The 28,000-nt window shown below is 51.9% G+C and overlaps 1 protein-coding gene across 6 annotated transcripts; it reads left to right on the top strand.

Moving 5' to 3' along the window:
• Positions 1 to 27,864, top strand: PSEN2 (presenilin 2). 6 transcript variants are annotated; one of them, XM_040263650.1, is made up of 14 exons: positions 1 to 67; positions 5,316 to 5,400; positions 5,913 to 5,949; positions 6,107 to 6,249; positions 10,834 to 10,994; positions 12,964 to 13,181; positions 14,389 to 14,530; positions 16,544 to 16,611; positions 17,305 to 17,525; positions 18,757 to 18,855; positions 19,581 to 19,664; positions 19,997 to 20,095; positions 25,519 to 25,637; positions 27,135 to 27,864. In XM_040263650.1, the coding sequence occupies exons 5-14, from the start codon at positions 10,854 to 10,856 to the stop codon at positions 27,288 to 27,290; spliced, it is 1,347 nt and encodes a 448-aa protein (XP_040119584.1). In that variant the 5' UTR covers positions 1 to 67; positions 5,316 to 5,400; positions 5,913 to 5,949; positions 6,107 to 6,249; positions 10,834 to 10,853; the 3' UTR covers positions 27,291 to 27,864. The 6 variants fall into 6 exon arrangements, with proteins under 6 accessions (XP_040119584.1, XP_040119581.1, XP_040119583.1 ...); XM_040263647.1 differs by having other exon boundaries at positions 19,994 to 20,095; XM_040263649.1 differs by having other exon boundaries at positions 5,918 to 5,949; positions 19,994 to 20,095; positions 27,135 to 27,863.
• Positions 27,865 to 28,000: the final 136 nt, after the last annotated feature.

Below are 28,000 nucleotides of genomic sequence, written 5' to 3'. Positions count from 1 at the left end.
CCGGCACCGGGTCTGCCGGGCGCTCGGCCAGCCGCGTAAACACCGCTGGAGCGGCGCGGCGGAGCAGGTGAGCCGGCTGGATGGGGCGCGCGGGTGGGGGCCCGATCGCCCGCCGCTCAAAGGGCGCGAGGTGGAGCCGCACTCCGCAGGCGGGGCCCTGCCCTCCGCACGCCCCTCGCCGCGGCTGGTCGCGCCTCGGAGCGGTTCCGGGGAAGCGGCCCCAGCGGCTGGGGAGGGGAGGGCGCCGGGACCGCTGCGGTGGGGGCTGGCCCGGAACTGGCGAGTGGAAGGAGCGCGGGGAGCGGCTCCAGGCCTCGGGCCTTCAGCGGGGCCGGGTTCTCCCCGCCGCCGGAGCCCCCGCCGGAGTGGGCGCGGTGCGATCTGTTAAAGGGCCGGGACATTTAAAGGAGCAGCGCACGTGGGTCTCAGAGGCGTGCGGACGCGGCACTGTGTTCCTCCCTCTGGCTGGATGGGCGCCCAGTCCTGCCGGCCTGCGACACGCGGCCCCGGGCTCTGCTTGGCAGTGGCAGGAGGGGAGGCGGAGGTCTTTCCCCCGGCGTGAGGAACAGGACCTAAGGACGGGCCTGGAGCCATAGTTTCGTTATCTGCGATGTTTAGCTGTTTTTTGATCAGGCATTTACAGCTCTGAGGAGACTCCCAGAATCTAGCTTTTGAAAAGCTGAATGAACCCGAAACAGGAGCTAATTCCCATCTCAAATTTTATCAATGAAGAAGCTCAAACCTCAAAGCTAAAGTGACTTTGTTCAAGGTCACGCAGGTAGGATATATGAGAGCCAGGCTTCGAACCTGTTGTTCTGGACTCTAGTTCTCTTGTCCAGACCTGGGACTAGACCTCAGCCCTTGGACAGCTGGATGAAATGCCCCAGTCTGTGACTTAATGAGTATTCCCTTTTGACGGTATGAACTGTGGATTGTTGCAGTAGCTGCATCCTCATTTACAGATGGAGAGCCTGAGAGGCGGTTCCATCCAGAGCAATCGCAGAGCCACGTTGACCCAAAATTGACAGCGTGGGTTACCAGCCTGTCCTGAGAGTAATTGATCATTATGGACTGGAGCTCTTCGCACATGGATGGCCCTGAGTCAACATAGCCCCTTCTGTAGACACCTGAGTCTCCAAGGACTTCGGCTAAGACCTTTGGTAGTAATTAAAGGCTTTGTATAAGCTGCTGCAGGTGTATGAGCCTCAGGTTCCCCTCTGGGTAAATGTGGCTGTGTGGTGGCAGGAAAGTGTGTTAGCAGCTGTGTTTTCTGGGCCCAGCTGGTGAAGGGGCCTGAAGTCTTGTCTGCAGCTCAAAGCTGCAGCTTCAGCTACTCATTAAGCAGGCCATCCAGGTTCTTGCCTTGGGTGAATGTGGGAGCATTCAGGGCAGAGGCTGGAGGTGGAGGACTTGGTGGGATGTTACTGTGGAGTGGGATGATGGTGCCTTAGGTTTTCAGGAAAAATTCTGTATCATTTGGTGTTTATGTACCAAGAGTCTGATGTATGCAGGGTTGGGAGGTGATTGCTTTGAGCCTGTCTGTTTGAGGAAGAGGAGGACAAGGAACAGCCTGGCCAGAGGCTGCTGCTCAACTGTGCCTCGGGGCCCTTCGCCCCGCCAGCTCAGCTCCTCTGTGCCTACTCGCAGCCCCTCTGCATACATGCACACAGACTTTGCCAGAATGAGAGGTTCCACCTACCTTGGCCCCTCTCTTACATCATTGATGGTAATAATGACAATAACATCACTTATAAGTTTGTTATATACAATAAAAAGCCATTTTGTACAGTGGTTGTCACAGTTATCTAAAGAGTTACCATCACACTGAAGTGGAAAGGGGAAGCTAAGGTTTACAGAAGGAGAAACTAAGGTTCAGGGAATTAAGGACCTTGTCCTGTTGTGTGGCTTCTGTGACTGTGAGTGCCAGCATTTGAACCCAGCTGGCTGTCTTCTGCATCTTTTGAGTTTTTGCTTGGGAGACCTCCCACTCTCCCACCCTACCCATGTGCCTGCACGACTGCCCAGGACATTGCTGTAGGATCTCTGTTAGAAACTACTTGGCAAAGCCAAAAAAAAATTTTTTTTTAAAGAAACTAAAGCATTGTGTGTATAGGTCACCTTATGTTTCTATTGAAGACACGTTTGGCTGTTTTTCAGCTGTTGATTTGACTTTTAGACACTGTTTAGTTGGTAAGACTGGCAAGGCAACAAATGTTTCTGCAAATATTTCCACCTGTTCCTGGACTCCAGCAGCTGGGGGTGGGGCTGGGGGTGGAAGGCAAAGGGTTCTGAGGTTGGCATACCTTCCACGTTGCCCCTGGCCAGGGCCTAGGGGTTTCTCCTCACCTTGAGCTGGCTGCATCTGACCTGGCCTTCAAGCCTTGTAGAATCAGGTTGGCTTCTTGACCAGGAGGTGGTGAGGCTGTTGTGTGATTACAGTCTGGGCAGAAGTAGTTTCAAAGTGATCCTCAGTGAAGACCGGATGTCTGGGAGGGGGATGATTACTGTCCATTCTTTCCATTGCCTGGGAGAATGGGTTGCTCATTTGTCTTTGCTAAAATACAGTCTTCTCAAACAATGGGAAGAAAAGTTTAAAGGGCACTCACTTTCTTCTGTACCTTAACCAGAAACTTTCTGACTTTTTAAAAATGAAAGCATTATGTGTTCACTCTAGAAAATTCGAGAAACTTTTTTCTTCAAGTCATCTGTTAGACCCTAGTCCAAAGAATCACTCTTAACATGAACTTCCTTACAGCACTTTATGCACATACCTGTATTCGTGTATTAAAATATTAGAAGTAGGAAACTGAAAGTGAAGTTTTGTATCCTGCTTTTTGTGTTAATATCTTGTGCCTTCAGAATTTTCCCTTCATTGAGTGTTCTTGGAAATCCACTGAGTATGTGACCCTCTCAAGTACTTGGAGCAGCAGGGAAGAGCTCCTCAATGGAAGTTTGGAGACCTGAGCCGTAACTGTGGCTTCTGGTCATGGGCCCTTGTCCTTTTGTCCCTCTGGGCTTCAGTTTTCCCAAGTATGAAATGGAGTGCTGACTGGATGGCCCGGAAGGTCCTTGCCAGCTCTGACCTCAGTCTATGGACGTGCCCTTTTGTTTGACAAAATGTTCATGTTGCCAGCACGCCCTGAGCTGGGGCTGAAGAGGAAAACACCCAGGGCCTGAGTGAGGTTTGACCTTGGTGCTCAACTCATGTTTGATGGTTTAGCATTTTTGTAGCTTTCCAAGGGGGCCATCAACAGGCTTCTGTTGTCCGCTCTCACTGTGTCCCTGCCTTTATTTCCTTATAATTACCACTTATTGAACATCTACTCTGTGCTGGACACATTACACATTAGCTCTAGTTTTTACAGTCATCTTGCAAAGTGTGCCTGTCTTACTTTTTACACAAGAGGAAGTGGGTCGTGTGAAGTTAAATTGTCCAAGTATGTGGTTCAGATCAATTGGCTAGCTGATTCAAACTCTGTCCATTTCTAAGGCTCAGCTTTTTGACTGCTGTCTTGCTGCTTTTCCTTGAAAGCAAAGCCACGGTTTATGGGAGGCTGCTCAAAGGTGGCGGGGTGGCGCACGGCCAGCGTGGCTAGCTTCGCAGCATCCCTCTGTCACTTCCAAACTGCCCCTTTTCCAGGCTCCTTCAGGAAGAGAGAGGAAACGTTTACTGAGCACTTTCGAGTAGGAAAGGGCAGACAGAGGGAAGTCTAGAGCCTGGGTCAAGGTTCAGGAGGCCCCAGAGGGTCACCTGGGGCCTGTGACTCAGGAGAGTGGAGTGGTACTACAGGGCCTCCCTGGGGGACGTGGGCCCCTGCTCCAGCTGAGGCCGCCTCCCTGTTCTGGGGAAAACCATCCGGCAAGTGATGTGCATCACATTATGGGCTGGATGGATGGACAGATGGGTGACGGTCAGCCAGGCCCATACATGGTCAGGTGCCTGGGCCAGGGGAAATAGGCAGGCAGGCAAGCTGTGGGAATTTCTAAGGGAATTTCCTCACCCCGTATAAGGGAAGGCTGGGAACGCAGGAGTCATGGGAGCTCTGTGAAGTAGCCATGTGACCAGAGAAAGTGACCTTTTTAAAACCATTGCTGCCCTTTTTGAGGGAGCCCTGAAAATCAAAATGAACAAACAAGACAAAACAGAAACAGATTCATGTTGATGTTTGGCAGAAGCCAACACAGTACTATAAAGTGATTATCCTTCAATTAAAGATAAATTAATAAAAACAAAAACAAAAAAATAATGCTGCAATGAATATGGGGGTGCATATATTTTTTTGAATTAGTATTTTTGTTTTCCTTCAATAAATATCATAAGGAGAATTGAAAAAAAAGAAAAAAGCAAAAATAGACCAGCAGATCATGGTTACCAAGGGGGAGGTGCAAAATAAAAGAGGATTAAGTGGGACAAACAACCATGTATGAAATAAATGATACGAGAATGTAATGTATAGCACAGGGAATATAGCCAGTGTTTTACAGTAACCTTATATGGAATGTAATCTGTAAAAAATTTTAAGTCACTTTGTTGTACACCTGAAACTACTGTAATGTTGTAAGTCAACTGTACTTCAATACTGCAAGAAAGGAGTACTATTAGGCCTGTGGAGACAAAGAAAGCAAGTACTCAGATCCAAGCCTTTCTCTTTGGCCCCACCTGTTGACTCCCAATTTTCTTTTGGAACCAAAATTTCCATGTTTCTCCTCAAGGCACTCTTGTTTACGATGGAATTTAAAAATCGATTTCCTACTTAGGTAGGAATCTGTTTCCTAGTTGGGTCCATTGGCCTTAAATTTTAAGGTCAAAATCTTTGCATTTTTCTGAAATGAAAATCAGGTTGAAGAAATTGGGTCACCAGGGTTCCATAATAATTGCGGGAACTGCTGACACAGGCAAGGTTGGGGAAATTCCCTGGGTCAGACTCCCTTGGCTTGGCTCGGCTCATTCAGCATTTGGATCCTATTCAGCTGATTAATGGGAGTGAATAGTGGCTTCTGTGGATGTTTGGTTTTACATCCTAATCCAAGGAGTTTTCAGCCACAGTGCCTTGTTCTGGGAAGGGTTTCCGGGATGTAGTCTGGGGCACCTGTTCTTCCCATTGGCTTCTCTGCATTATCCTGTTGCTTCCTCGGAGAGAGTGGAGAGCTGGTTGCTATGGGGTTGATAGGATTTGACATCAGCAGGAGAGTCGCCCAGCCCCACCCCTACCAGCCTGTGAGTCAGCCTCCCGGCGGGAGTTCTTGGCGTCACTAGTGCTCTGATGTGGACAAACATCTAGCAAGACTGTTTATCTGCATTTTTTCCCTCCAAGGATTGCAGAGTACCTTCAGGTTTCACTTCCAACTTAGAAGCCAGAGGAATCCATCCCAGCTGCTCTGTTCTCCTTCAGGAGCCAGGTAATAAGAGGGGTTAGGAGAAGGTGTGAAAGCGGCTTCCAGTGAGAGGGGATGTGGGAGAAGGCAGCATGGAAGAAAATCTGCCTAAATGTTGATTCTTGTTATTTCCCTTTTAAAAATTAATAGCTTTACAAAAAACAGCAGACACAATTCATGTTTTGTTATAGAAGTTTTAAAAAATGCAGAAAAATATCATGTGTCACCTGCAATCTCACTATCCAAAGATAAGCACCTTTAATGTTGTATAATATTTCTTGCCAGTCCTTCATATATATACACATTTTTCTAAGAAAATTCAGATGCTTATATCTGTGGTTTTAAATCTACTAAATTTAGCATCTTGGGTTTTTTTTCATGTTAGTAAATATTCTTTGAAGTAAGATTTTTATTAGTCATATATCGGATGAATATATTATCATACAAAGTCAGACATCTTAGTCATTTTCACTTAAAAAAATTATAAATGACTGCAACAACCATGTTTTCAGATAAATCTTTTATTATTTTCGTAGGACAGATTCCGAGAAGTTAGCATTTCAGGATCAAAAGGTGTGAGTGTTTTTAAGGCTCTTGATGTTTACTGCCTTCAGAAAGGCTGGTGCAGTTTGCACCAGGGATGCTTGAGACCCAGTTTTTCACACCCTCCTTCCAGGTGGGCATTGCATACGTACCTTGTCAGTCAGATCACTGCATTCTCCTCCTGTAGCTCTCCTAGTCTGAGAAAGCTCCTGTTGCTCTTCCTCCCCAGTGGATCTCAGCCCAACCACAGGGTATTCAGGAGAAAGGACTGCTCATTCTTTCATGCCCGCATTCAGCGAGCAAGTTGTGCAGAGCAGCAGGTGTGCTAAGGTAGGTGAGTGAGGCCCTGCCCTTGCGACAAGGAGGTAAACTGTTACTGGGCACTTTCAGTACCAAGTTTGGACCCAGGCTGGGGCATCTCATTACTTGGCAGGAGCAGCTCCAGGGAGGGTTTAACACCAGCCTAAGAATCGCGGAGGGACTGTCTCAAAATGCAGATCCCTGGACCTTTGGCCAGAATGAAACTTAGGATCTGCATTTTAAGTAAGCACCCTAACATAGTGTTTAAGAGCACAGAACTTGACCACCTCGGTCCAAGGATGACTTTGAACTTATCACTTTTAAAATCTTTTTCCTCATCTGTAAAATGAGGAATAACGGCAGCACAGTAAGTGCGCTGCATCGAACAAGTTCTGTTCCAAGAGGCCATAAATCCAATTTGTTCGTAAATCCAACAAAGTTAGCCTAGGTACCCAACTAACAAAATCAGCTATATATTACTGTACTGTAAGAGGTTTATAATGCCTTTCACACAAATAATACATAAAAAGCAAACAAAATTTTTAATCTTTCAGTACATTACCTTGAAAAGTACGCCAGGCATGTGAACTCACACTCCTGGGCATGCAAACTCATGTTCGAATCTTTGAAAGTGTGCAGGTTGAAGGTTCATATGTAGGGAACTGACTGTTCCTCGTTCCTGACTTGTGTTTAGTACACAGTGAGGGCTCAGCAGCTGCTCTGCCACCACCCTTCAGGTGGCCTGGGCCATGTTGCGAAACAGCATCTCCAGCATCTTACAGGTTTCTGAAAGTCCTAAGCCATGCCCTCAGATGCTGGGAGCCCCAGGAAGCACCTCCAGCTGTCCCCACCTCCTCCAGGCCCAGAGGGCTGTGATTAGGATGCCCTTGCTCCAACAGCCAAGACCAGCTCTTCCCAGCCGCAACCTCTCCATGCCCTGCTTTTCTGGGAGTCCTGGGCAGCATCCACGGAGGGAAGGAATCTGCTCAGGGAGCATTTGTTTTCTGGTGAGAAGGCCATGCATTACATTTGGTGGATGGCAGAGCATGTTTTGTAGTTTTCTGACGTTCTCCCTCTGCAGTGCAGTTTCACATGGAAGGGATATAGTCTGTTTTTAAACGTGCTCTCCCTGGGTGTGTCCGCAGACTTTGGGAGGCAGACGTGTTTTCCTGGGATTTGGTGTCTGGCTGAAGAAATGGAAATTGGAAAGGACTTAACTCCTACTTGATCGTGGGTCCCCTGCTTTTCTCTCCTCACCTGCCCTGTGGCTCCCTTTCTCTATTAAGAAGCATCTTAGCCTCTTATTTGTCCAGTCCCCTCATGCTTTGCTCTAGGGACTGAGGCAGCCTGGCTGCCGGCAGCTGTGGTTCTGAAGGGTGAGCTCGCCTCTGCCCTGGGGGCTGCAGCCCTGCCGTTTAGATGCAGGAACTCCTGATCCACTCCTCCAGTCACTGCGAAGATAAATCCCAGGGCCTCTAAAGGCGTGGGAAGAACAGAAGGAGGGAGATGGTAACTAAATTATTAATTCATAGCCCAGACAAAACAAAGTATTGAAAGAGCCGCTACACTGTTCAAGATAGGCTGTCCTAATTTAGCTTGAGGTGCAGCCAGCTCTGTGTTCCCTGTCGCTCTTTGAGTAAGAATGGACTCAGCGTTGCCACGGGGTCAGTGAGGGCATCTCCTGGGCCCCGGGCAGGTGTATGTTTAGGATTTATCTAGCGGGGCCCACCCTTGCAGAGGAGCGCTTTAGAGTTTTTCTGCCTGGGTCTCCATTAAGTAATTTTTTTCATTACTGTTAGCATAGATGAAGGACGCTAAGAGCTTCCCAGCGTCCCAGCCCAGTCCCCTCTAATGGGGCTCTTAAGTAGACTCTGCTGGTCCCAAGGTCTGGGCGCTGATCCTCCTCCTGGGTCCTGGGCGGCACCGCTCCTGGGGGCTCTGGGGAAGAGGGAGGAGGGCTCAGCCGGCCCTCTGCTCCCACCCAGTGCATTCTGGTCACATCCCTCCTTAATTTAGAAACCTTGGCTGCCCCCTCCCCTGGCTAGCTTCAGCTCTTCCTCCCCTGGCCAGGCCCCCACGGCCCTCCCTCAGATGGTCCCACCTCCCATCACTGCCTCCGTGGTTCCCACGCTTCAGCCACCTCAGCTTGCTGGGTGTTTCAGAATTTCAGTCAAGGCCCCCATCCTGCCATCTGTTTACGAGGCTACTTCCAGGTGCCCCACTTACTTCAGCCTCTGCCTGGAAAGATCTTCCTAACCTTTGTGTCTCGTTTCATGTCCCTCTTCCTCCTAAAGACTTGAGACGTCTACTCCCCACCACTGATAGATTGCCCCCCCTGCCGCCAAGTCTTAACCCCAGTAACACAGCGTCCTTGTCACCTCTCCTGGAAGTTACCTTATTCTGCTTCCTACGGATATCACTACTGCTGTCGCTCTTATACTTGTTTCTCTGCTGAACCCGGGGGAGCTGAGCTTGCTCATTTCGAATTCCCTGTAAGAGCTACGGGAAAGCCTTCTGTAAGGGCCCGAGTCGGTGAGTAGGATCAGGCTCTGCTGTGGGCTTGGACTTGGGATTGGAGCTGAAGTCCAGCTCAGAGTAATGCAGGCCATGGCCTGGGACACTGTCTTCAAAACAAAGCAGCAGCCTCAGAGCCTCTGCCAAGATGAACAGAACTGGCTGCGTCGGTGGAAGGAACCCTGCCTGCCCTGTCCACTTGAAAATCATAGGGACTTCCCTGGTGGTCCAGTGGTTAAGACTTAGCCTTCCAGTGCAGGGGATGTGGGTTTGGTCCCTGGTTGGGGAACTAAAATCCTGCGTGCCCAGTGGCCCCCTCCCACCCAAAAAAAAACAAAACATAAAACAGAAGCAATATTGTAACAAATTCAATAAAGACTTTAAAAATGGTCCATATATTAAAAAAAAGACACTATAGAAATAGAATAAAAATGATCATAAATTCTGAGGGCCACTGACATGGAGATGAGCTTTGAGACGAGAGCAGACCTGACCGTTCCTACTGGCTTGAGTGTCCCCAGGGTCCCAGGAGGCAGGTGATGGGGGAGCTGGCCCTGCTGGCGGCTCAGCTGACCTGCCCAGGGTGTTGGTAGGTGTTCGGCCTGCCCCAGCGTCCACATGGTGCTGCTGGGTCCACACGCCACCCGGGGCAGCACAGCAGTGTTGAGGGGACAGGCTCCCTCCTCTGTGGCCCTTTCAGCTTTGGTTTTTCCTGTGGGTCCTGCCCTCAGCTATACTTCCCCAACACACACACACACACACACACACATATGCACACTCCTCTCTTGTGGTCTCAGCTCACTGCTCCTGTGGCCACAGCATCTAAACCTATGATTCTCATCTCCCTCCCCTCCAGCTCAGACCCTGGCCCTCAGCCACCTCCCCGCTTTCAACCATTTACATTTAGCGGATTTCCTGACACCTTGTTCCCCCACCTCCTCCATCCTACCCCCTGCCTGGTCATTGTCCTGGACTCTGTCCTGTTGTGTCCCCAACATCTTGTCTGTATGGATTCGTTCCCCTCACTCTCATCCATCTTGCTGCTACCTTAGGCCCTGTTCATGACCCATCATTGTCTCCAGGGAGGTCACCTTTCCTTCTTTTTACTCCTTTTTCAATCAGTGACCAGACTGAGATTTCTAACCAGAGATCTGATCTGTCACTGTGTCCTCGGGGGACAAAGCACACCTCCTTAGCATGGCGTTGGAGACCCTTCACTTGTCCATAGCAGCGCCCCCCTCCCCAACCCTGGCAGTGCCAGGCTCAGGCTGAGACGCTCTTCACGCCCTCTGCCCTTCCCTCCCACCTGGGAGAATCTGTGTCCATCACATGATGGTATCTTCTCCAGAAAACACTCTTGATCTCTGAGATTTAGTCCCTTCTGTTCCTTTTAGTGAACGCTTGGATTATAGAATTTGCTGCATTGGATTGGTTTTTCTTCTTTTAGGACAAACGTGTCCGTGGCACAAGATAGATGGTGGTCAGATATTTGTTGATTGAACGCATGAGCATGCTGAGAGTTTAGAGAGGCCCTGATATGTTTCCGGTTGGTAGTTTCGGCCCCATGGCCTGGATCCTCTCTAGCCAGTCCCTCTCAAGACTGCTGCAGCCTCAGTCGTGGCTCCTGGGGACTGTCCTTTTTTCTTAAATGTTTATTTATTTATGGCTGTGTTGGGTCTTCATTGCTGCTCAGGCTTTTCTCTAGCTGCAGAGAGCAGGGGCTGCTCTCTCGTTGCGGTGCACAGGCTTCTCGTTGCAGTGACTTCTGTTTTGGAGCGTGGGCTCTAGGGCACGTGGTCTTTAGTAGTTGCAGTTTCCAGGCTCTAGAGCGCAGGCTCAGTAGTTGCAACACATGGGCTTCATTGCTCCTTGGCATGTGGGGTCTTCCCGGATCAGGGATCGAACCCGTGTCTCCTGCATTGGCAGGTGGATTCTGTACCACCAAGCCACTCAGGAAGCCCTATAGCAGTCCTTTGACAAATGCATCCTGGATGGTCACTGTGGGCAGGACCTGTGTCCAGGTTTTAAAGTCACCTCTCACTCTCCACTGCCTTTGCCTCTCAGGAGAGTGGCATGAAGATCCCTGTGCTCCTTTTCCAGGCACTTCTGGAGGCAGGGCCATGCTCACATTCATGGCCTCTGACAGCGAGGAAGAAGTGTGTGATGAGCGGACGTCCCTGATGTCGGCCGAGAGCCCCACGCCGCGCTCCTGCCAGGATGGCCGGCAGGGCCTGGAAGACGGAGAGAGTACCGCCCAATGGGTAGGTTCCTGCAAGCAGCCGTGGTCTCCAGACAGGCCGCTGGCGTCCCATATCTTATGGATGGAAACCAGGCCTTCCCTGATGTGGGAGGGAGGGGAAGTGAAGGTGAAAACTGGCCAAAGGGGCGGGTGGCCCACCATGGTGGATCCTAGGTCTGCGAGGGCTTGATCGTGGATTCTGCACGTGCACAGCCTGTCACAGACCGACTGTAGTAGACTGCGTGATCCACCCTGGCCCTGTCCCTTTGGTTCACCTTCCTGAGCACTTACTGTTCCCACAGGAACCTGAGAGTGAGTGGATGCTGGGGCAGGCAGCACAGAGGCTGGAGGGAACCTTTTTTGGCAGATGGCTGGAGATGGGAACCAAGAGATAAGCTGATTTTGTGTTTGACTTTTGAGCTGGGGATGTGTTTTAGTTCGTTCAGGCTGCCATAACAAAAATACCATAGACTGGGTGGCTTATAAAGAGCAGAAGTGTATTTTTCATTGCTCTGGAGGTTGGGAGGTCAAGGTCAAGGTGCTGGCAGATCTGATGTCTGATGAGGGCTCACTTCCCGGCAGCTGTGTTCCCTCTGTGTCCTCACAAGGCAGAAGGGTTAGGGAGCTCTCTTGGACCCCTTTTATAAGGGTGCGAATGCCATTCTTGAGGGCTCCCCCCTCATGACCTAATCACCTCCCAAAGCCTGTATCTCCAACACCATCATGTTGGGCATTAGGTTTCAACATATGAATTTGGGGGTCACAAACATGCAGCCCATAGCAGAAGGGGTGTGCTGCACTGTGAGCTTGCCTCTGCAGCCCAAAAGGCAGGAGATTATAACAGTATGAAGCGGAGCGCGTACTTGGGAGAGTCACTTAGTCAAGCTACCTCCCTCCTCATCAGGGTAAAACAGTATCTGAATTTGCCTAAATCCTATTCTCTATTTTGCCCATTGTAGTATTTTTCTTTCTTCCAGCCAGCCTCATTCCCCTTTGCTGTAACTTGAACTCACTTCTTCTCCTGTCCTCCTCTGGGCTCTAAGAGAGATCTCAGCAGCTCAAGGCCATGGCCCCGCTACTCCTTAGCCAATTCTTGCTCGTCGTTTTATCTCCTGGACTTTTTGTGCATTTCAGTTGTTTCAGTTCCTGTTCATTAACAGTTTTCCTTTCCTTCTCAGTTGAATATCTAGATGGAATTCTCTCTGCAAAAAGCTGATACCAAAGAGCAGTCCCTTTTGATTTCTGTTTCACTTGGCTTTGTCTTGGCTGTTACTGTAATTAACAAGGCAGCCAGTGATCCTGAATTGTCACAATTCTGAAACACATTCTTGAAGATCAGTGTATGTCAGTGTCTGGCAGGCATCCTATCCTCCTTTGCTGCCTCCTCATTTATACTCTCCCACTTTCCCTAACCTGGATCCTCCCACATGCTCAATGCCTAGTTAGCCTCCGGTTCAAAGCTGCAAAGTTTGCATGCTTGATTTTGGCGGGGGCAAAAATTTCAAAGTAATTTCTTTCTCTGCAAATTCCCAGTGCCTTATTTGTTAATACAATCAAAGAGAGTCCCAATGTGTGCTGACCATTCTGGTTTGTGATTTTTGAACCAAAAATGTTTAGTCTCTGCCTTCCTCCCATCATCTGGCCTAGCTCCTCCCAAACTAGTATGGCCATGTGACCAGAACTGAGTCCCTTCACTGACGGAGGGGCCAGATCTGCAGACCCATTCTGCAGACTGTCCACGGCCACCATGGCCTCCCTTCCTGCATCTGTGATGGCTAGTGCCAACTCTCAATCTCTAGTTGTCCTCATAAACTTCTCAATGTCCTGGAATGCCACCACTCCCACATCTAAACTACAGCCCACAGACTGGTTCTTACATCTGAAAAGCGACATTCAAACTTTGCGTTTCCAGGTCACACACACCCTTGCTCTGTGTCGGTAGGCCTCTGCTGGGGGGTACTCCGTGGTCCTCACAGCATGGTTTCCCACAGAGAAGCCAGGAGAGTGAGGAGGACCATGAGGAGGAGGACCCTGACCGCTACGTCTGCAGTGGGGTTCCCGGGCGGCCGCCGGGCCTGGAGGAGGAGCTGACCCTCAAATACGGGGCAAAGCATGTGATTATGTTATTTGTGCCTGTCACGCTGTGCATGATCGTGGTGGTGGCCACCATCAAGTCCGTGCGCTTCTACACGGAGAAGAATGGACAGCTGTGAGTTGGGGGCCGGGGGTGGGTGGGGGAGCGGGACTTGGGGAGGAGGGTGTAGCCTGTGTTGGCCACTGTACCTGCGGCCCCATGGCAGCCACAGCAAAGAGCAGGGGTGGGGAGCTGCCCGAGTCCCCATCCTGGTTCGTCCACAGCCTCCTGGTTGTGTGACCTGCCAGGCACCTTCCTAACCACTCTTGGCCTCAGTCTCCTCATCTGTATGATGGGTTTGATAGCAAGGTTACCAGGAGAACCGAGAGAGTTAATCCACGTGCAGTGGCCCTGCACCCTGCTCTCACTGCAGGAGGCAGGGTCTCTGCTCCATCTCAGGTGGGGCGGTGCCACCCATTATTGCATGACCATGGACAAGTCTCTTTCTCTTTGGGCCTCTCATTCATACTCCCGTGGATGTAAAAACTAAAGAGGACCACATGATTTCTGAGCTCACTCCCAGACTCACAAGGGAGATTTTGTTTATCTTAATAAAGAGAATCCAGGAAGAAGCAGCAGCCTGGGAAAATGGGAAGCTTCCCTCTGTTCCCTCCCCCAGCCTCCCATGGTATCACTGCTGAGTACCTTCTTGAAACTTTTTTTTTTAAAGGGAGTTTTTGTTACATTTTGTTTATGATTTTGATAATGAAAGGAGTAGAGAAAGAAGCCCTCACCCTCAGGAAGCATATAGTCTGTTGGGGACTCAGAGCAGCTCAGGCAAAAAGCATTGAGACCTTGAGAACTTGGCAAGCAGTTTGCTTCCCTAAGAGTATGGGATCAATGAATTGCCTCCTGAGTTTATAGCTGCCGTGCTGTGATTCATGGGGTCACAAAGAGTTGGACGCGACTGAACTGAACTGTGCAGCTACTGGGCTGCATTGGGTGTGGGTAGGGGTAGCAGTTGGGGTGGAGGCAGCCTAGGCTTGATGGGGAAGTGGGTACAGAGCTGGGGAGTGGGGTCAGCTGTTATAAGCACTTCTGGGAGAGGTTTTGATATGGGGGCCCGGGAGGCCGTGGTAAAGACCAGTGGCTGCATCAGCTCAGTTAGAAGCTGGAGTTAGGTGCCAGGGAGGCAGGACAGCTGGTGAGGATGGTGGGCAGCACTCACCAGGGCAGCCAGAGTGCTGTGCTGAGGGCTGGGGGTGCCCAGGATCCCTGCATCTCCCTGGGTTGGAGGGTGCAAGCCGGCGGGGTGCAGAGTTCCAGCCCTTGTCTCCTTCAGCATCTACACGCCATTCTCCGAGGACACGCCCTCGGTGGGCCAGCGGCTCCTCAACTCCGTGCTCAACACCCTCATTATGATCAGCGTCATCGTCACCATGACGATCTTCCTGGTCGTGCTCTACAAGTACCGCTGCTACAAGGTGAGCCGGTCTGCCTGCTCCCCGCCTCCTGCCTGCCTGCCACGCCTCAGGGCCTCTTGTGCAGCAACCCTGGCTTTCATGCCTCAGGGCCTCTTAGAAGCAACCCTGGATTTCATGCCTCAGGGCCTCTTACGCAGCAACCCTGGATTGTTTTTTTAAACAGAGTTCCTTTTTTCCTGTAAAATAGACCTCGCGTTTTAGAGCAATACCTCATTTTATTGTGTTTCACAGATACTGTGTTTTTTTTTTTTTTTTTAACAAATTGAAGGTTTGTGGCAAACCTACATTGAGCAAGTCTGTTGGTGCCATTTTTGCAACAGCATTGTTTTCTAATTAATGTTGTTTTTAACATTTCTTTTTTAGATATAATGCTATTGCACACTTAATTGACCTCAGTATAAGCATTAACTTTTGCGTGAGGTGGGAGACCCAAAAATTTGTGGCTCTCTTTCATGTGATACTCACTTTATTGTGATCTGAAACTGAACCCGAATATCCCTGAGGTTTGCCTGTACTTTCTACCACCCCACTCCTGCCCCACCATGGGTTACCTGATACTCCTGTGCTTACCACTTACACTTAATCCCACTTAACTGAGTTCCTCCTTGCTGTGTTCATAGGGTCACTTCTCATATTCAGAAGTTAATTTTATTTTGCCTCTCCTTCTGAAGAAGTCAGATTTTCTACTTTAGGCTCCTTTCAACATACACTTCCCCTCCAAGCTTATTTTTATTTTCCCATTTGCCTTTCAGCTGGGGGTGTACAACTGCTATACCGAGGTCTTCCAGTTCCCAGAGACCTTTGGGTGGGCCCTGCTCTGGAGAGCAGCTCTGGGGAGGAACAGGGGAGTTGAGTCCCACCTAGCCCAAATCGTTCACAGAGATCTATAGCTTTTAGGCACGAGTTTCAGGCTTTTCTCCCAAGGAAGGCTTTGAAGCCAGGACTGAAAGGAAGTTGAACAAGACGTTACTGATTTTTAAACTGTTCACACGCAGGTGTGTGCGGCACTGGATATTCAGGCTGCTGGCATCTGTGGAGCAGGTAGAGAGAGATGGAGAGCCTCAAATAGAGGGACTGGCTGGGGGTGAGCAGTGGGAGGGGGCGTGTCCAGGAGCTGGAGCTGCCTGTGTAACCGAGGCAGAGTTTGTAACTGGGGCAGAGGTGGCCGTGGATGGTGGGAAGTAAGGTGGAGGGCTTTTGTTTGGAGCAGAGGCTAGGGTGTGCATGAGGGCAAGCCAGGAGCGGGGCCAGGGGAGAGCCGGCAGAGCCGTGGTCAGCAGCTGTCACGTGACCACGCTGGGAACTGCTGGGAGGCTGCCGAGCCTCCGTTCAGTCAGATTTACTCCACGACACGGACAAGAGGTGACAGTGGTCTGGGCAGGCTCGGGTGGGATGAGGAGGATCAGCACATACCAGCGTGCCCCTTCCGCTCTGAGCAGACAACCAGGTGGCTGCTGCGGTCCCCAGTGGCCCAAGCTGGTGACTGATGGGTCTGTCCTATGAGGAGGCAGGTTGAAGTGACAGCCCCCTCACCTTTGACCCTCCCTTATTTGGGCCAGGAGAGGAGGAGCCTGCCCTGAGCACTCTGTCTAAAATAGAAGCACCCCGTGGGTCTCTTGTCACTTTGCCCAGCCAGTTTTTTTCACCGCCCTTATCTCTTCCTGCTAGTGTGTGTCTGTGTCTGTTGTCTTACTGCCCGCACCTGGGGACATAGCACGTGGGAGCAGAGACCCGGCCAGCTTTCTCTCTAGAGCCTGGAATGTGCCAAGGTTCTTTCCAGGTGAACAAGTAGAGAGCTAGGTGTTCAGGCATGAAGGATTTCCAGCTCCTCTGTATGCTTTCTGGGTTACCTGGAGAGAACACCTGGAATGTCTGTGCCCTTCTTACCTGTAAAACAGCCACCTTCCAGCACAGTCAGGCGGAGCCTAAGGAGGAAGGGTTTCCAGGCTTGGGAGTCAGTCCCGAGGACCAGGGGCCTGGGGGCCTGCAGTCATGATGCCTGTTTCCACCCAGTTCATCCACGGTTGGCTGATCATGTCCTCTCTGATGCTGCTCTTCCTCTTCACCTATATCTACCTCGGGTGAGTGGCTGCTGGGGGGCAGCAGGGCCTCGGGTGCGTGGCTGCCAGGGCCAGCAGGTCCCCGAGACCCCTTCCCTGTGGCATGGGTGGGTCTGAAGGACCCGGGAGGGAAGGGCGCCCCTTGGGCTCTATGTTTGCCCCTTGTTGCTGGTCCAGGAGCCTGGCCTCCTTGACACTGGAGTGGAGCCCTTCACTGGGCCACATGTCTCCTTCTGGTTCCTGATTTAAAACAAAGACTCAGAGTCATCACAGAGAAGGCTGTGAACGCCAGCAGAGGCAGGGATCAGAAAGGCCTCAAAATTTACATTCCAATCTTTGGGCTGGGACTGGGTCCCTCCTAGTTTTGGGGGAAGGTAGTCTCTCTTGCCCTGGATTTAGGACATGAGCCTAACCCCGGGGCCCAAAAAGACTGCAGGCACAGGAGAAAACACTTTTCCAAAGATCTTTTCCTTGGGCAGAGGGTCATCCAGCCCAAGGACAAGATGTCGGTATAATCCCCACCTTGTTTCAGAAAGTATTTCAAGGGGTTACCTGTAGGGCTCATGGAAATGGGGAAGGCGATGTTAATAAATGAGCCCGAGATTGGGAAAACCCAGGCTGGGACTTGATGATTGAGGGTGTTGGACTGCCTGCCTCCGGGCCTGACATCTCCGGTGAGTGTCCCAGTCCCCGGGCTCCACTTTGGTCCCACAGGGAAGTGCTCAAGACCTACAATGTGGCCATGGACTACCCCACCCTGTTCCTGACCGTCTGGAACTTCGGGGCGGTGGGCATGGTGTGCATCCACTGGAAGGGCCCCCTGGTGCTGCAGCAGGCCTACCTCATCATGATCAGCGCGCTCATGGCCTTGGTGTTCATCAAGTACCTCCCGGAGTGGTCCGCCTGGGTCATTCTGGGTGCCATCTCCGTGTATGGTAGGTGGGCCACTGGCCTGGTGGGAGGCCGTGGAGTGACATCCAGGGCTGAGTCCTGACTGCTGGACAGGCTTGGTGGGTGCTGAGACGTGCCCCCTCTCCTCCCTTCAACCCCCCAGGGAGGCCTGGATGGTCTCCCTTCTGAGAAGTTCACCTTCATAAAAAACAAACCGGGTCTTATGGAATCATGACTGTTGACATGATTACTAATAACAGCAAATGTTTACTGAGCACTCACACCCTTAAGCACTTTGCACTCCAGAAGTCATTTACTCCTCAGAACAACCCTGCGACTGGGCACAGTACCAGTAAATAATGAGTGCCCCAAATGCGAGCTGCTCTTTAATTAGTATAATCTTGCCTCGGTATCCTTGGGGGACTGCTTACAGAATCCCCTGAGGTACCAAAATCCAAGGATGCTCAAATCTCTTACATAAAATGACATAGGATTTGTATATAACTTATGTACATCCTCCCAAATACTGTATGTTTAAGATTTTTTTTTGGATGTAGACCATTTTTAGTCTTTGTTGAATTTGTTACAGTGTTGTTTCTGTTTTATGTTTTGACCTTTTTTGGCTGTGAGGCATGTGGGATCTTAGCTACCCTACCAGGGATCAAACCCACACCCCCTGCATTGGAAGGGGAAGTCTTTACCACTGGGACAAGGAAGTCTCCTTCCAAATGTTTTAAATTATCTCTAGATTACGTATATAGTACAACATAAGTGATATATAAATAGCTGTTAATAAAATGTAAATGACATTTATAATTGCCAGTGTGCGGCAAATACTGGTTTTGGGAACTTGCTGGAATTATTTTCTGAAATTTTTGATCCATGGCTGGATATGGATACAGAACCCAGAGATCTGGAAAGCCGACGGTATTAGTGAGATTACCATCACCAGTACTTCTTCTTACATTCTTAGGATAAGGAATTTGGGGCTCAGAGAAATGGGACTTCAAGCCCATCCTCTGGGTGTCTGAGCCACAACAACAGCAGTCCCTGTTTGCAGTTAGCCTGCTCAGACCCCACCATGGGCTCCAGCCAGTGTAAGCTCTAGGGACTGAGGGTGAAACCCAAGGGTGGGGTTGCTGAAACAGGGGGGCATGGTTGGAGAGCCTTGCCCTGAGGTTCCAGGATACACTCACCCGTGCCTGGTGTTAGAGTGCTGGCTCCTGTCTGGGGGCTGGCTGGGAATAAACGTCTTTCTTAACTTTGCTTTCTCAGATCTTGTGGCTGTGCTGTGCCCCAAAGGGCCACTGAGGATGCTGGTGGAAACCGCCCAGGAGAGAAATGAGCCCATATTCCCTGCCCTCATATACTCATGTGAGTGACCCCCATGCTTCCTTCAGATGTGGGAACCAGGGTTTGCATTGGCCTTGGCTTTCAGAGTTGATGGGGTGACAGTTAACCTTCTTCCTGACCAAAGGAGGGGAGGTAGCCTTGGTGATCCCAGGAGGGGTCCACCTTCCTGAGATGAAGGTAGGCTGCGTCCTGCTGTGGAAGCTTGGACATTTAGAGCAGGAAGAGGGCTTCCAGGAGTATGGCCTTCCCGCAATTGCATCTCACCCAGGCTCACGCAGTGGGCCTGGGCCACGTTCCCATGAGCCTGAGGCCATCCACTCAGCCCTCCAGGCCCCTGGAAAGGGACTTTGGGGAGGGACTGTTCAGGGAAGGGGTCTGGGGAGGCGGGTGGCAGGATGCCTGCCTTTCCCTGGGCTTTCTCAACAACTGAAGTTCAGTCTCTAAAGAAGCGTTCTCAGGGTTGCTGCTGGACTCAGGGGCAGTGTGCAGGTATCTCTATTTATAAAAGCATCAGCAAGCATGCCCTGACGGTGGGCATTTTGTGGTGGGCACTGTGCTGGGTGTTGGATGTGCAGCGGAGTCTGGACCCCCAGAGGCCCTATAACAGAGGCCATAAGCAAATACTCACAGGGATGAGGGTCCCATGCAGGCTTTCTGGGGACACTGACTGTCCCACTTGCCTCCCAGGCCCCGGGGGCAGCCATAGTTAGTAGTGTCTGAGGCTGGACCCTTTTCTCCTTCCCCAGCTGCCATGGTGTGGACTGTAGGCATGGCCAAGCTGGACCCTTCCTCTCAGGGAGCCCTTCAGCTCCCCTACGACCCAGAGATGGGTGAGTATCAGGGGACTGACAGCCCATCATCATGGGGGGTGCTTTTCACTGCACCCCGCCCAGCCTGCCTGGCCTTTCTGGGAGGCACAAGGACAGGAAGGGCAGGGAAGACTGTCTTCGGGCACGCACACCCTAGGGATCGGGTGCAGGTGGAACTTCACTGCCTCGGCCCCGCTTCTCTCCCTTCCCTTCCCTTGCTGTGTGGTCTGGAGAACCCTCTTTGTGTCAGGCTGGGCATGGTGCAGGGTGGGGCAGGGAAGCCCTGGGCTCAGAGAACCCTCTGACCATCTCTTGTCTCTCTCCCTCCTCACCTGACAATGGACACCCAGAAGAAGACTCCTATGACAGTTTTGGGGAGCCCTCGTACCCTGACGTCTTTGAGCCCCCACTGCCTGGCTACCCTGGCGAGGAGCTGGAGGAAGAGGAGGAAAGTAAGGCGTTCAGATGGATGGTCTACGTGGGCCTGGGGTAGGGCTCCCTGAGGTCAGGGAGGAACCCGTTTGACATCAGAGATGCTTTACAAAGTCAGAGAGAAGCCTGCCAAGGCACAGTCCTATGGGCAGGCTACGGGGACTTAACGCCCAGGGTACCTCGTGTGTGGCAGACGTTGGCTGTATGCCCACTCTGCACCGGGCGGTGATTGTACGGGTGCTTCTATGTAGGCCTGGGCACTCACCACTCTCGGGAGCTGGGAGGACCGCACAGAAGCACATAGGGTGGTAAGGGCACTGACAAGGCCGTTGACCTGCTTGAGGGGGTCAGAGGAAGTCTCTTGAGGAAGTAACTTCTGAGCTGAGCTCCAGAGGCTGAGGATGCAGAGAGGGACACACAGTGCAGAGGGGTTCGGTTTCCAGCCGAGGGCATCTTGGGAGCAGTGACCCTGGGGCTGACTTAGAGGAAGCGGAAGCAGGATGCTGAGACCCAAGTGCAGAGATGGGGCCGGGAGACAGACAGGGGCTCCAGGGGCCTTCTGGATCAAGATGGGGATTCTCATCTGTGTCCTGTGAGCAATGGGAGCCATGGGACAGGGAGGGGTTTGAGCTGTGCGGGAGGAAGGGCAGGGCCAGGGCCAGGGCTGTGGCTGGTAGAGTGTGTGCTCGAGTAGCCTGAGGCCGTCCCAGTGCAGCCGTGGGGTCGCAGGCGTGGGCCCTGTGTTCTGGGGGTGAGCTGGGCTGCTCAGGCTGGCGCTACCACACTGCCCCACACTGGGGCTGTGGAGCGTAAGATGGGCAGAGTTGGGGTGCAGGCTTCCCCCAGGCAGAGCCCCGAGTGGCTGGGAGCAGAAGGAGCAGGTGTGGAGGACCATCTTGAAGACTCGCCCAAAGACCTTCTGATACATGGTTGTGTTTCCAAGCGGATTAAAATAACCGGCCAGCACACGTATATGGACCACGAGCGTGCGCCTGGAGGCTCAAGGGGCCAGGGAGATGCTGCTGCATTAACACAGCTGCTGCCCATGAGAAGTTCCCCACGGAGTAGCCCGTGTCAGGGGAGGCTGGGTAAAAAGTACTCAGGATGGACATGGGGAAGGCAATAGGCTGGAGGCTGGCCTGGAAGGATAAGTCGGCAGTCACACAGTACAGAGGCAGTGGGCCAGAGGCAGGCCTGGCGCTGAGCCTCCACCCGAATCAGCATGGGTCCCACGTGGGCACCATCCCCACACAACCACCCACCTTTCACATGCCAGCCACAAGGTCCACCCACACTTCTGACCGACTGGCTACAAATCTGGGGATTCTCACAACTCCATCAGGTTGGAAAATTTACTAGAATGACTCTTGGAACTCAGAAAAGTGCTATACATACCATTACAGTTTTATTGATATTATAAAGGGTATAAATGAGGACCAGCCAGCCAAATGAAGAGCACGTCGCATAGGGTGAGGTCTGGGAAGGTGCTCTCTGCTCCTGGGACCTGGGAATCACCCCTACCCCTGCACATGGATGTGTGTATCGAGTTTCAGTGTCCAGAGTTTTTACTGGGGTCTCATTCACTTCAGTTCAGTCGCTCAGTCGTGTCTGACTCTTTGCGACCCCATGAATTGCAGCACTCCAGGCCTCCCTGTCCATCACCAACTCCCGGAGTTCACTCAGACTCACGTCCATCGAGTCAGTGATGCCATCTAGCCATTTCATCCTCGGTCGTCCCCTTCTCCTCCTGCCCCCAATCCCTCCCAGCATCAGAGTCTTTTCCAATGAGTCAACTCTTCGCATGAGGTGGCCAAAGTACTGGAGTTTCAGCTTTAGCCTCATTCCTTCCAAAGAAATCCCAGGGCTGATCTCCTTCAGAATGGACTGGTTGGATCTCCTTGCAGTCCAAGGGACTCTCAAGAGTCTTCTCCAACACCACAGTTCAAAGGCATCAATTCTTCGGTGCTCAGCCTTCTTCACAGTCCAACTCTCACATCCATACCGGACCACAGGAAAAACCATAGCCTTGACTAGATGGACCTTAGTCGGCAAAGTAATGTCTCTGCTTTTGAATATGCTATCTAGGTTGGTCATAACTTTTCTTCCAAGGAGTAAGCGTCTTTTAATTTCATGGCTGCAGTCACCATCTGCAGTGATTTTGGAGCCCAAAACAATAAAGTCTGACAATGTTTCTACTGTTTCCCCATCTATTTGCCATGAAGTGATGGGACCAGATGCCATCATCTTTGTTTTCTGAATGTTGAGCTTTAAGACAACTTTTTTGCTCTCCTCTTTCACTTTCATCAAGAGGCTTTTGAGTTCCTCTTCACTTTCTGCCATAAGGGTGGTGTCATCTGCGTATCTGAGGTTATTGATCTTTCTCCCGGCAATCTTGATTCCAGCTTGTGTTTCTTCCAGTCCAGCGTTTCTCCTGATGTACTCTGCATATAAGTTAAATAACAGAATGTGGTCCACTGGAGAAGGGAATGGCAAGCCACTTCAGTATTCTTGCCTTGAGAACCCCATGAACAGTATGAAAAGGCAAAATGATAGGATACCAAAAGAGAATCTCCCCAGGTCATTAGGTGTCCAATATGCTACTGGAGATCAGTGGAGAAACAACTCCAGAAAGAATGAAGGGATGGAGCCAAAGCAAAAACAATACCCAGTTGTGGATGTGACTGGTGATAGAAGCAAGATCCAATGCTGTAAAGAGCAATATTGCATAGGAACCTGGAATGTCAGGTCCATGAATCAAGGCAAATTGGAAGTGGTCAAACAAGAGATGGCAAGGGTGAACGTCGACATTCTAGGGGTGAATTTAACTCAGATAACCATTATATCTACTACTGCGGGCCGGAATACCTCAGAAGAAATGGAGTAGCCATCATGGTCAACAAAAGAGTCTGAAATGCAGTACTTGGATGCAATCTCAAAAACAACAGAATGATGTCTGTTCGTCTCCAAGGCAAACCATTCAATATCACAGCTATCCAAGTCTATGCCCCAACCAGTAACGCTGAAGAAACTGAAGTTGCTTTTATGAATGGTTTTATGAAGACCTACAAGACCTTTTAGAACTAACACCCAAAAAGGATGTCCTTTTCATTCTAGGGGACTGGAATGCAAAAGTAGGAAGTCAAGAAACACCTGGAGTAACAGGCAGATTTGGCCTTGGGATGCGGAATGGAGCGGGGGTCTCATTACATAGGCATAATGGGTTGAGTCCTTGCTCATGACACGGAACCCCATCTCCAGGCTGCCTCCTCTCTGCAGACTCAGCCTAGCCTGGAGTCCCAACCTCCTTATCACATGGTTGGTCTTCCTGGTGACCAGTGGAAATGGCACCCCACTCCAGTGTTCTTGCCTGGAGAATCCCAGGGACAGAGGAGCCTGGTGGGCTGCCGTCTGTGGGGTCGCACAGAGTCGGACACGACTGAAGCGACTTAGCAGCAGCAGCAGCTCCATCCTTTCTCTTGCATAAATGATCCAAGGGGCTGCTAAACAACAAAGACACTCCCATCACTGGGGAAATTCCAAGGATTTGGTCTCCCTCCCAGAATGAAGGACAAAGGCTGGTTAGATTCTGTTCCACAACAGCACTGGCAAAGGCTCAAATGAGAGGGGAGGAAGCCATCTGGGAGCTCTGGGATGTTTGGTGGCCAGAGAAGCTGGGGGCCAGCCCTTCAAGGGTGAGTGGTACTCGTGGGAGCTCAGACTTCACCCTGGAGGCTACGGGGAACCATTAGGGGTTTGTTGCAGGGAATTAAAGTGAGCAGAGCTGCATCCCAGGCAGATCCCAGGCAGCAGCGGGAACACAGACTGCTGGAGGATTGGGTGAGGGAAGAGCCAGAAGGGCCCGACTCGGGCACCACCACCTGCATGGGATGCACCGGGAGGACCCGGCTGGACAAGGGATGGGCAGGGAGGCGGGGAGAGGGATGAGAGGAGGGGCCAGCAGGTGGGAGGCTTTGGAGGACCTCAGGTGGAGAAGCCAGAGACACACGAAGGGGAGTAGTGCTCAGGAAGCTCAGGGTTCCAGGCCCGAGGAGGAGTCACCAAGATATACTTGCTGTCAAAACTGTGGGTCACCAGAAGGGTGCAGGGTCAGAGTGGAGACCAGAGGGCCTGCGTGGGCGATGTTAAGGGGATGATGGGAAGGTCGCTTGTGGAGGATCCTGGGGAGTAGACAGGGCAGGGTGCTGAGATAGACAGCGTGGGGGGTGTCCATGGGGCCAGGTGGTGGCCTTGCCTGAGCACATTGATTGGGGGAGGTGGGACTTGCCGCCTCTGGTCTCTGTAGTGCATGCAAGGTGAGCGCAGTTCCTTTGAGAAAGAACTGATTGAAAACGGAGAGAGAAGAGAGCAGGCAGAACAGGGAGGCAGGCGTGGGGGTGGTATCAAGAGACCCGCAAGAGCAGTCCTCTCTGTAAGAGGGCAGAGCTTACATGCTTGCCAAAGTGAGGAAGTTGGGAGTGGTGGTGGGATGCAGGAAGGGACAGACTAAGGTGAGGTGCTTCTTGCTGGGAGCCCAGAGAGGAGAGGAGTGGGATCAGACGGGGCAGAGCATGTTTCCTTGATGCAGACCCGTTCAATTCCAGTCTGTTTCATAACCATTTTTATTGTCCATGATGAATGAAATTATCCTATAAGAAGGTGTACAGGGCAATTGTACTGAAGGAAACAGAACATTCTAGAAGCTCATTTCCTTTTCAGTAATGGATACACTAGTTACAAGTTACGTTTATCTTCCCTGGTGGCTCAATGGTAAAGAAGCTGCCGACAGTGTGGGAGAGTAGGTTTGATCCCTGGGTCAGGAAGATCCCTTGGAGAAGGAAATAGCAACCCACTCCAGTACTCTTGCCTGGGAAATTTCCATGGGGCCGAAAGGGTCGGATGACCTAGCAACTACTCCGTGACCACAGAGTTGATTGACAGTATACGTTTACCTCTTAAAGAGACATTAGTCTCCAGAGGACCTCGGGTGTCATGTGTGTTCTTAAAAGCAATGAAATTAAATTTCCTAAAAAGCATTTATAATTCATACTCAGCACTCAGTTGGGTGACTTCCCACCAGCCCTGGACAATGGATTTTATTCACTCTTGTCTTTACTCAAACCAAGTACCAAGCACCAGTTTTGAGTGAATTATCAGAAATGCTGTCTTTGCACAGCCCAGAATGCAAGTCAGCCAGACCACAGGTTTCCCCCTTTTCCCCACTGTCTGCTGTTTTTCTGAGACAGCTAATCCTTGTCCCAGAGTCCAGGTGAGGTGGGCTAGGCAGTGACACCACCCATCAGCTCTCTGAGGTCCCCAGGCCTCTGGGCCCTGGGTGCCCTGGGCTTGGCCAAGTGCCTGGGCTGTTCGGCTGGGGTCAGCCTTCTCTGCTGCTTCCTCTGGGGGCTTCTGAGACCTACGGGTTCCCTCTCTATCCACCACACAGGGGGCGTGAAGCTGGGCCTCGGAGACTTCATCTTCTACAGCGTGCTGGTGGGCAAGGCGGCCGCCACGGGCAGCGGGGACTGGAACACCACGCTGGCCTGCTTTGTGGCCATCCTCATTGTGAGTGGGCCCACGGTGCTCCCCACCCGCCCCTGGGCAGTGGGGGGTCTTCCTGGGGGGCCCAGGAAGCCCAGGGAGTTTTCAGATGCTGCTGTCCCTCGGAAGGGCTGGGCAGGGTTGCCAGAAAGATCCTCAGGGTGAGACCAAGGTTCACAGGAGGATCTGGTCGTCAGTAGGTCCAGGCACAGTGCAGGGAGGGTGTCCAGGAGCTCTGGTGTTACTGAGTGCGTACTGGGTGCCAAGGTCTTGGCTAACTGTGCGTTGTCTCACCACACCTGTGAGGTAGGGATGGTGACCTGAGATGTTTGGAAGATGGAGCAGGGTGAGGGCCTGGCCATGGGCACAAAGCTGCGAGGCCCGAGCTGTGATTTGAACTCGGGTCTCTGACTCCGGGGCTGTGTGTTTTCCCTCCACAGCACCCAGACATCATGCAGTTGAGTCCCCATGGGATCTCTTGGGGCTTGAGAGGGGGGCCCCTCACTTTGAACCCCAGCGGTGAAATTTGAAGGCCCCTGTCTTCACTTAGGGGCTTCCCAGGTGGTGCTAGTGATAAAAGATCCCACCTGCCAATGCAGGAGACACAAGAGACGCAGGTTCAATCCCTGGGTCAGGAAGATCCCCTGGAGGAGGAAATTCCAATCCACTCCGGTATTCTTCCCTGGGAAACCCCATGGACAGGGGAGCTCAGCAGACTACAGTCCATAGGGTCACAAAGAGTCGGACACGACTGCAGAGACTTGGTACACATAGTCGCTTATCATGATCAGCTACACGTACAGGGGACACATCCTGGGATGACTGATGGAGGTGAAGGCCCTGAACGGCCTCAGTGCTCTGCCTGGTGAACCTTGGGTATCACGTGGCATGTTAGGACCAAGGCTCCAATTCTTTGGACATTTCTCTTTGCCCACAGTGTGTGACAAGGACCGGGTTGGGGACACCCAGGCTCCTCCACTTCCAGACTGTCTGCCCGGAAGCCCTGCTCTCCCCGGGGAGAGGACAGGCACTCTGGGTCCCTGTCCCCACCTTGGCCCGTTGCCTGCATCGGCTGGGGCAGGGACAGGATAGGCAACCACCGCACCTGCTTGCGGCGGGGGGCAGGGGAGGTGGTCACTCGGCATCTTGGTTCCCTTGGTGTCCGCTGAGAACAGTGCTGCCTTTCAGTCAGACCCGTCCAGTTCTTGTGTAAATACATGTCCCCTGGGGGAAGGCTTCATGCCATCAGGTCACAGGTCACACGGCCAGGGGAGGTGGTCTGGTAGCAGCAGCCCAGTTCAGGAGGCCTGCTTGCTGGTTCATCCACTCGTGTGCAAGGCGTTAGTACTGGCTGAGAGCCTCCGCCCCCACGCACCTCACAGAGCTGCCGAGAGGACCAGGGGAGATGCTGGGGTGTCAGGGCTCCTGAGCCCACGCCCTGGGCCGTCACTAAGTGCTCCCCTCCCCCCGTCCACACCGGTGGTCACCTCCGCCTGCTCCCCCCGCCTCTGTGTCCGGCAGGGTTTGTGTCTGACCCTCCTGCTGCTCGCCGTGTTCAAGAAGGCACTGCCCGCCCTCCCCATCTCCATCACATTCGGGCTCATCTTCTACTTCTCCACGGACAACCTGGTGCGGCCTTTCATGGACACCCTGGCCTCCCATCAGCTCTACATCTGAGGGGACGCGGGCACCATGGGCTGGAAGCTGTAGGACGCGGTAACCGGAGGCAGCTGTCTCATTTTACACTCGAGTGCCATATATTTTTAAGACTTTGCTTTCCTTTAAAAGAAAGTGAGAATGAAAAAGGCTTGTGTTAGCTTCGTGAAGAGGAAGGGCCAGCTTTGTGGTGCCAGTGGTTTTGTCACTAGGCATGGCTCACCCCGTCGTGAGCACTCGCTTCACCGACAGGAAACCCGGGAAGTCGGGCCAGAGGAGCTGAGGACGGTTCCGAGACGTGGGGGGCGCGGGGAAGGCCCCCTGCTCTCACCCCCCGAGCCTGGTGTCCTCGGAGAAGGGCCCAGACGGAGGACGAGGCAAGGACGTCTGGGACCAGGAGGCCATGCCCGGGATGGCACGAAGAGCCTGGTCACTCTGACTAGAGAGGAAAAGCCAATTTTCTCTGCAAGGAATGTTCCCAATGCTTTGTCTATGATGTCATCATTATTTGATTACCTTTAGAGTCCTTGTCACAGCAGTCGTTGCTGGGAAGTGTCTTAATATTACCATCAATAAATAGCTGAATCCTGTCACAGTGCTGGGGTTTGGTCTGTTTGTCAAGTGTGGGCCCTCTCCCTGCCTCTCCTGGGAGAATGTGTGTGCCCTGGCCATGGAAGGGAAGAGATCTGCCCAGTTGTGAAGGAGACAGGCTTAAATGCCCCCCTTTCTGC

Source organism: Oryx dammah, unplaced genomic scaffold (assembly GCF_014754425.2).
Source record: "Oryx dammah isolate SB20612 unplaced genomic scaffold, SCBI_Odam_1.1 HiC_scaffold_21, whole genome shotgun sequence".
In the NCBI taxonomy this organism is placed as follows: domain Eukaryota; kingdom Metazoa; phylum Chordata; class Mammalia; order Artiodactyla; family Bovidae; genus Oryx; species Oryx dammah.
The sequence above is the reverse complement of the archived record's forward strand: the minus strand, read 5'-3'. Positions and strand labels throughout refer to the sequence as shown.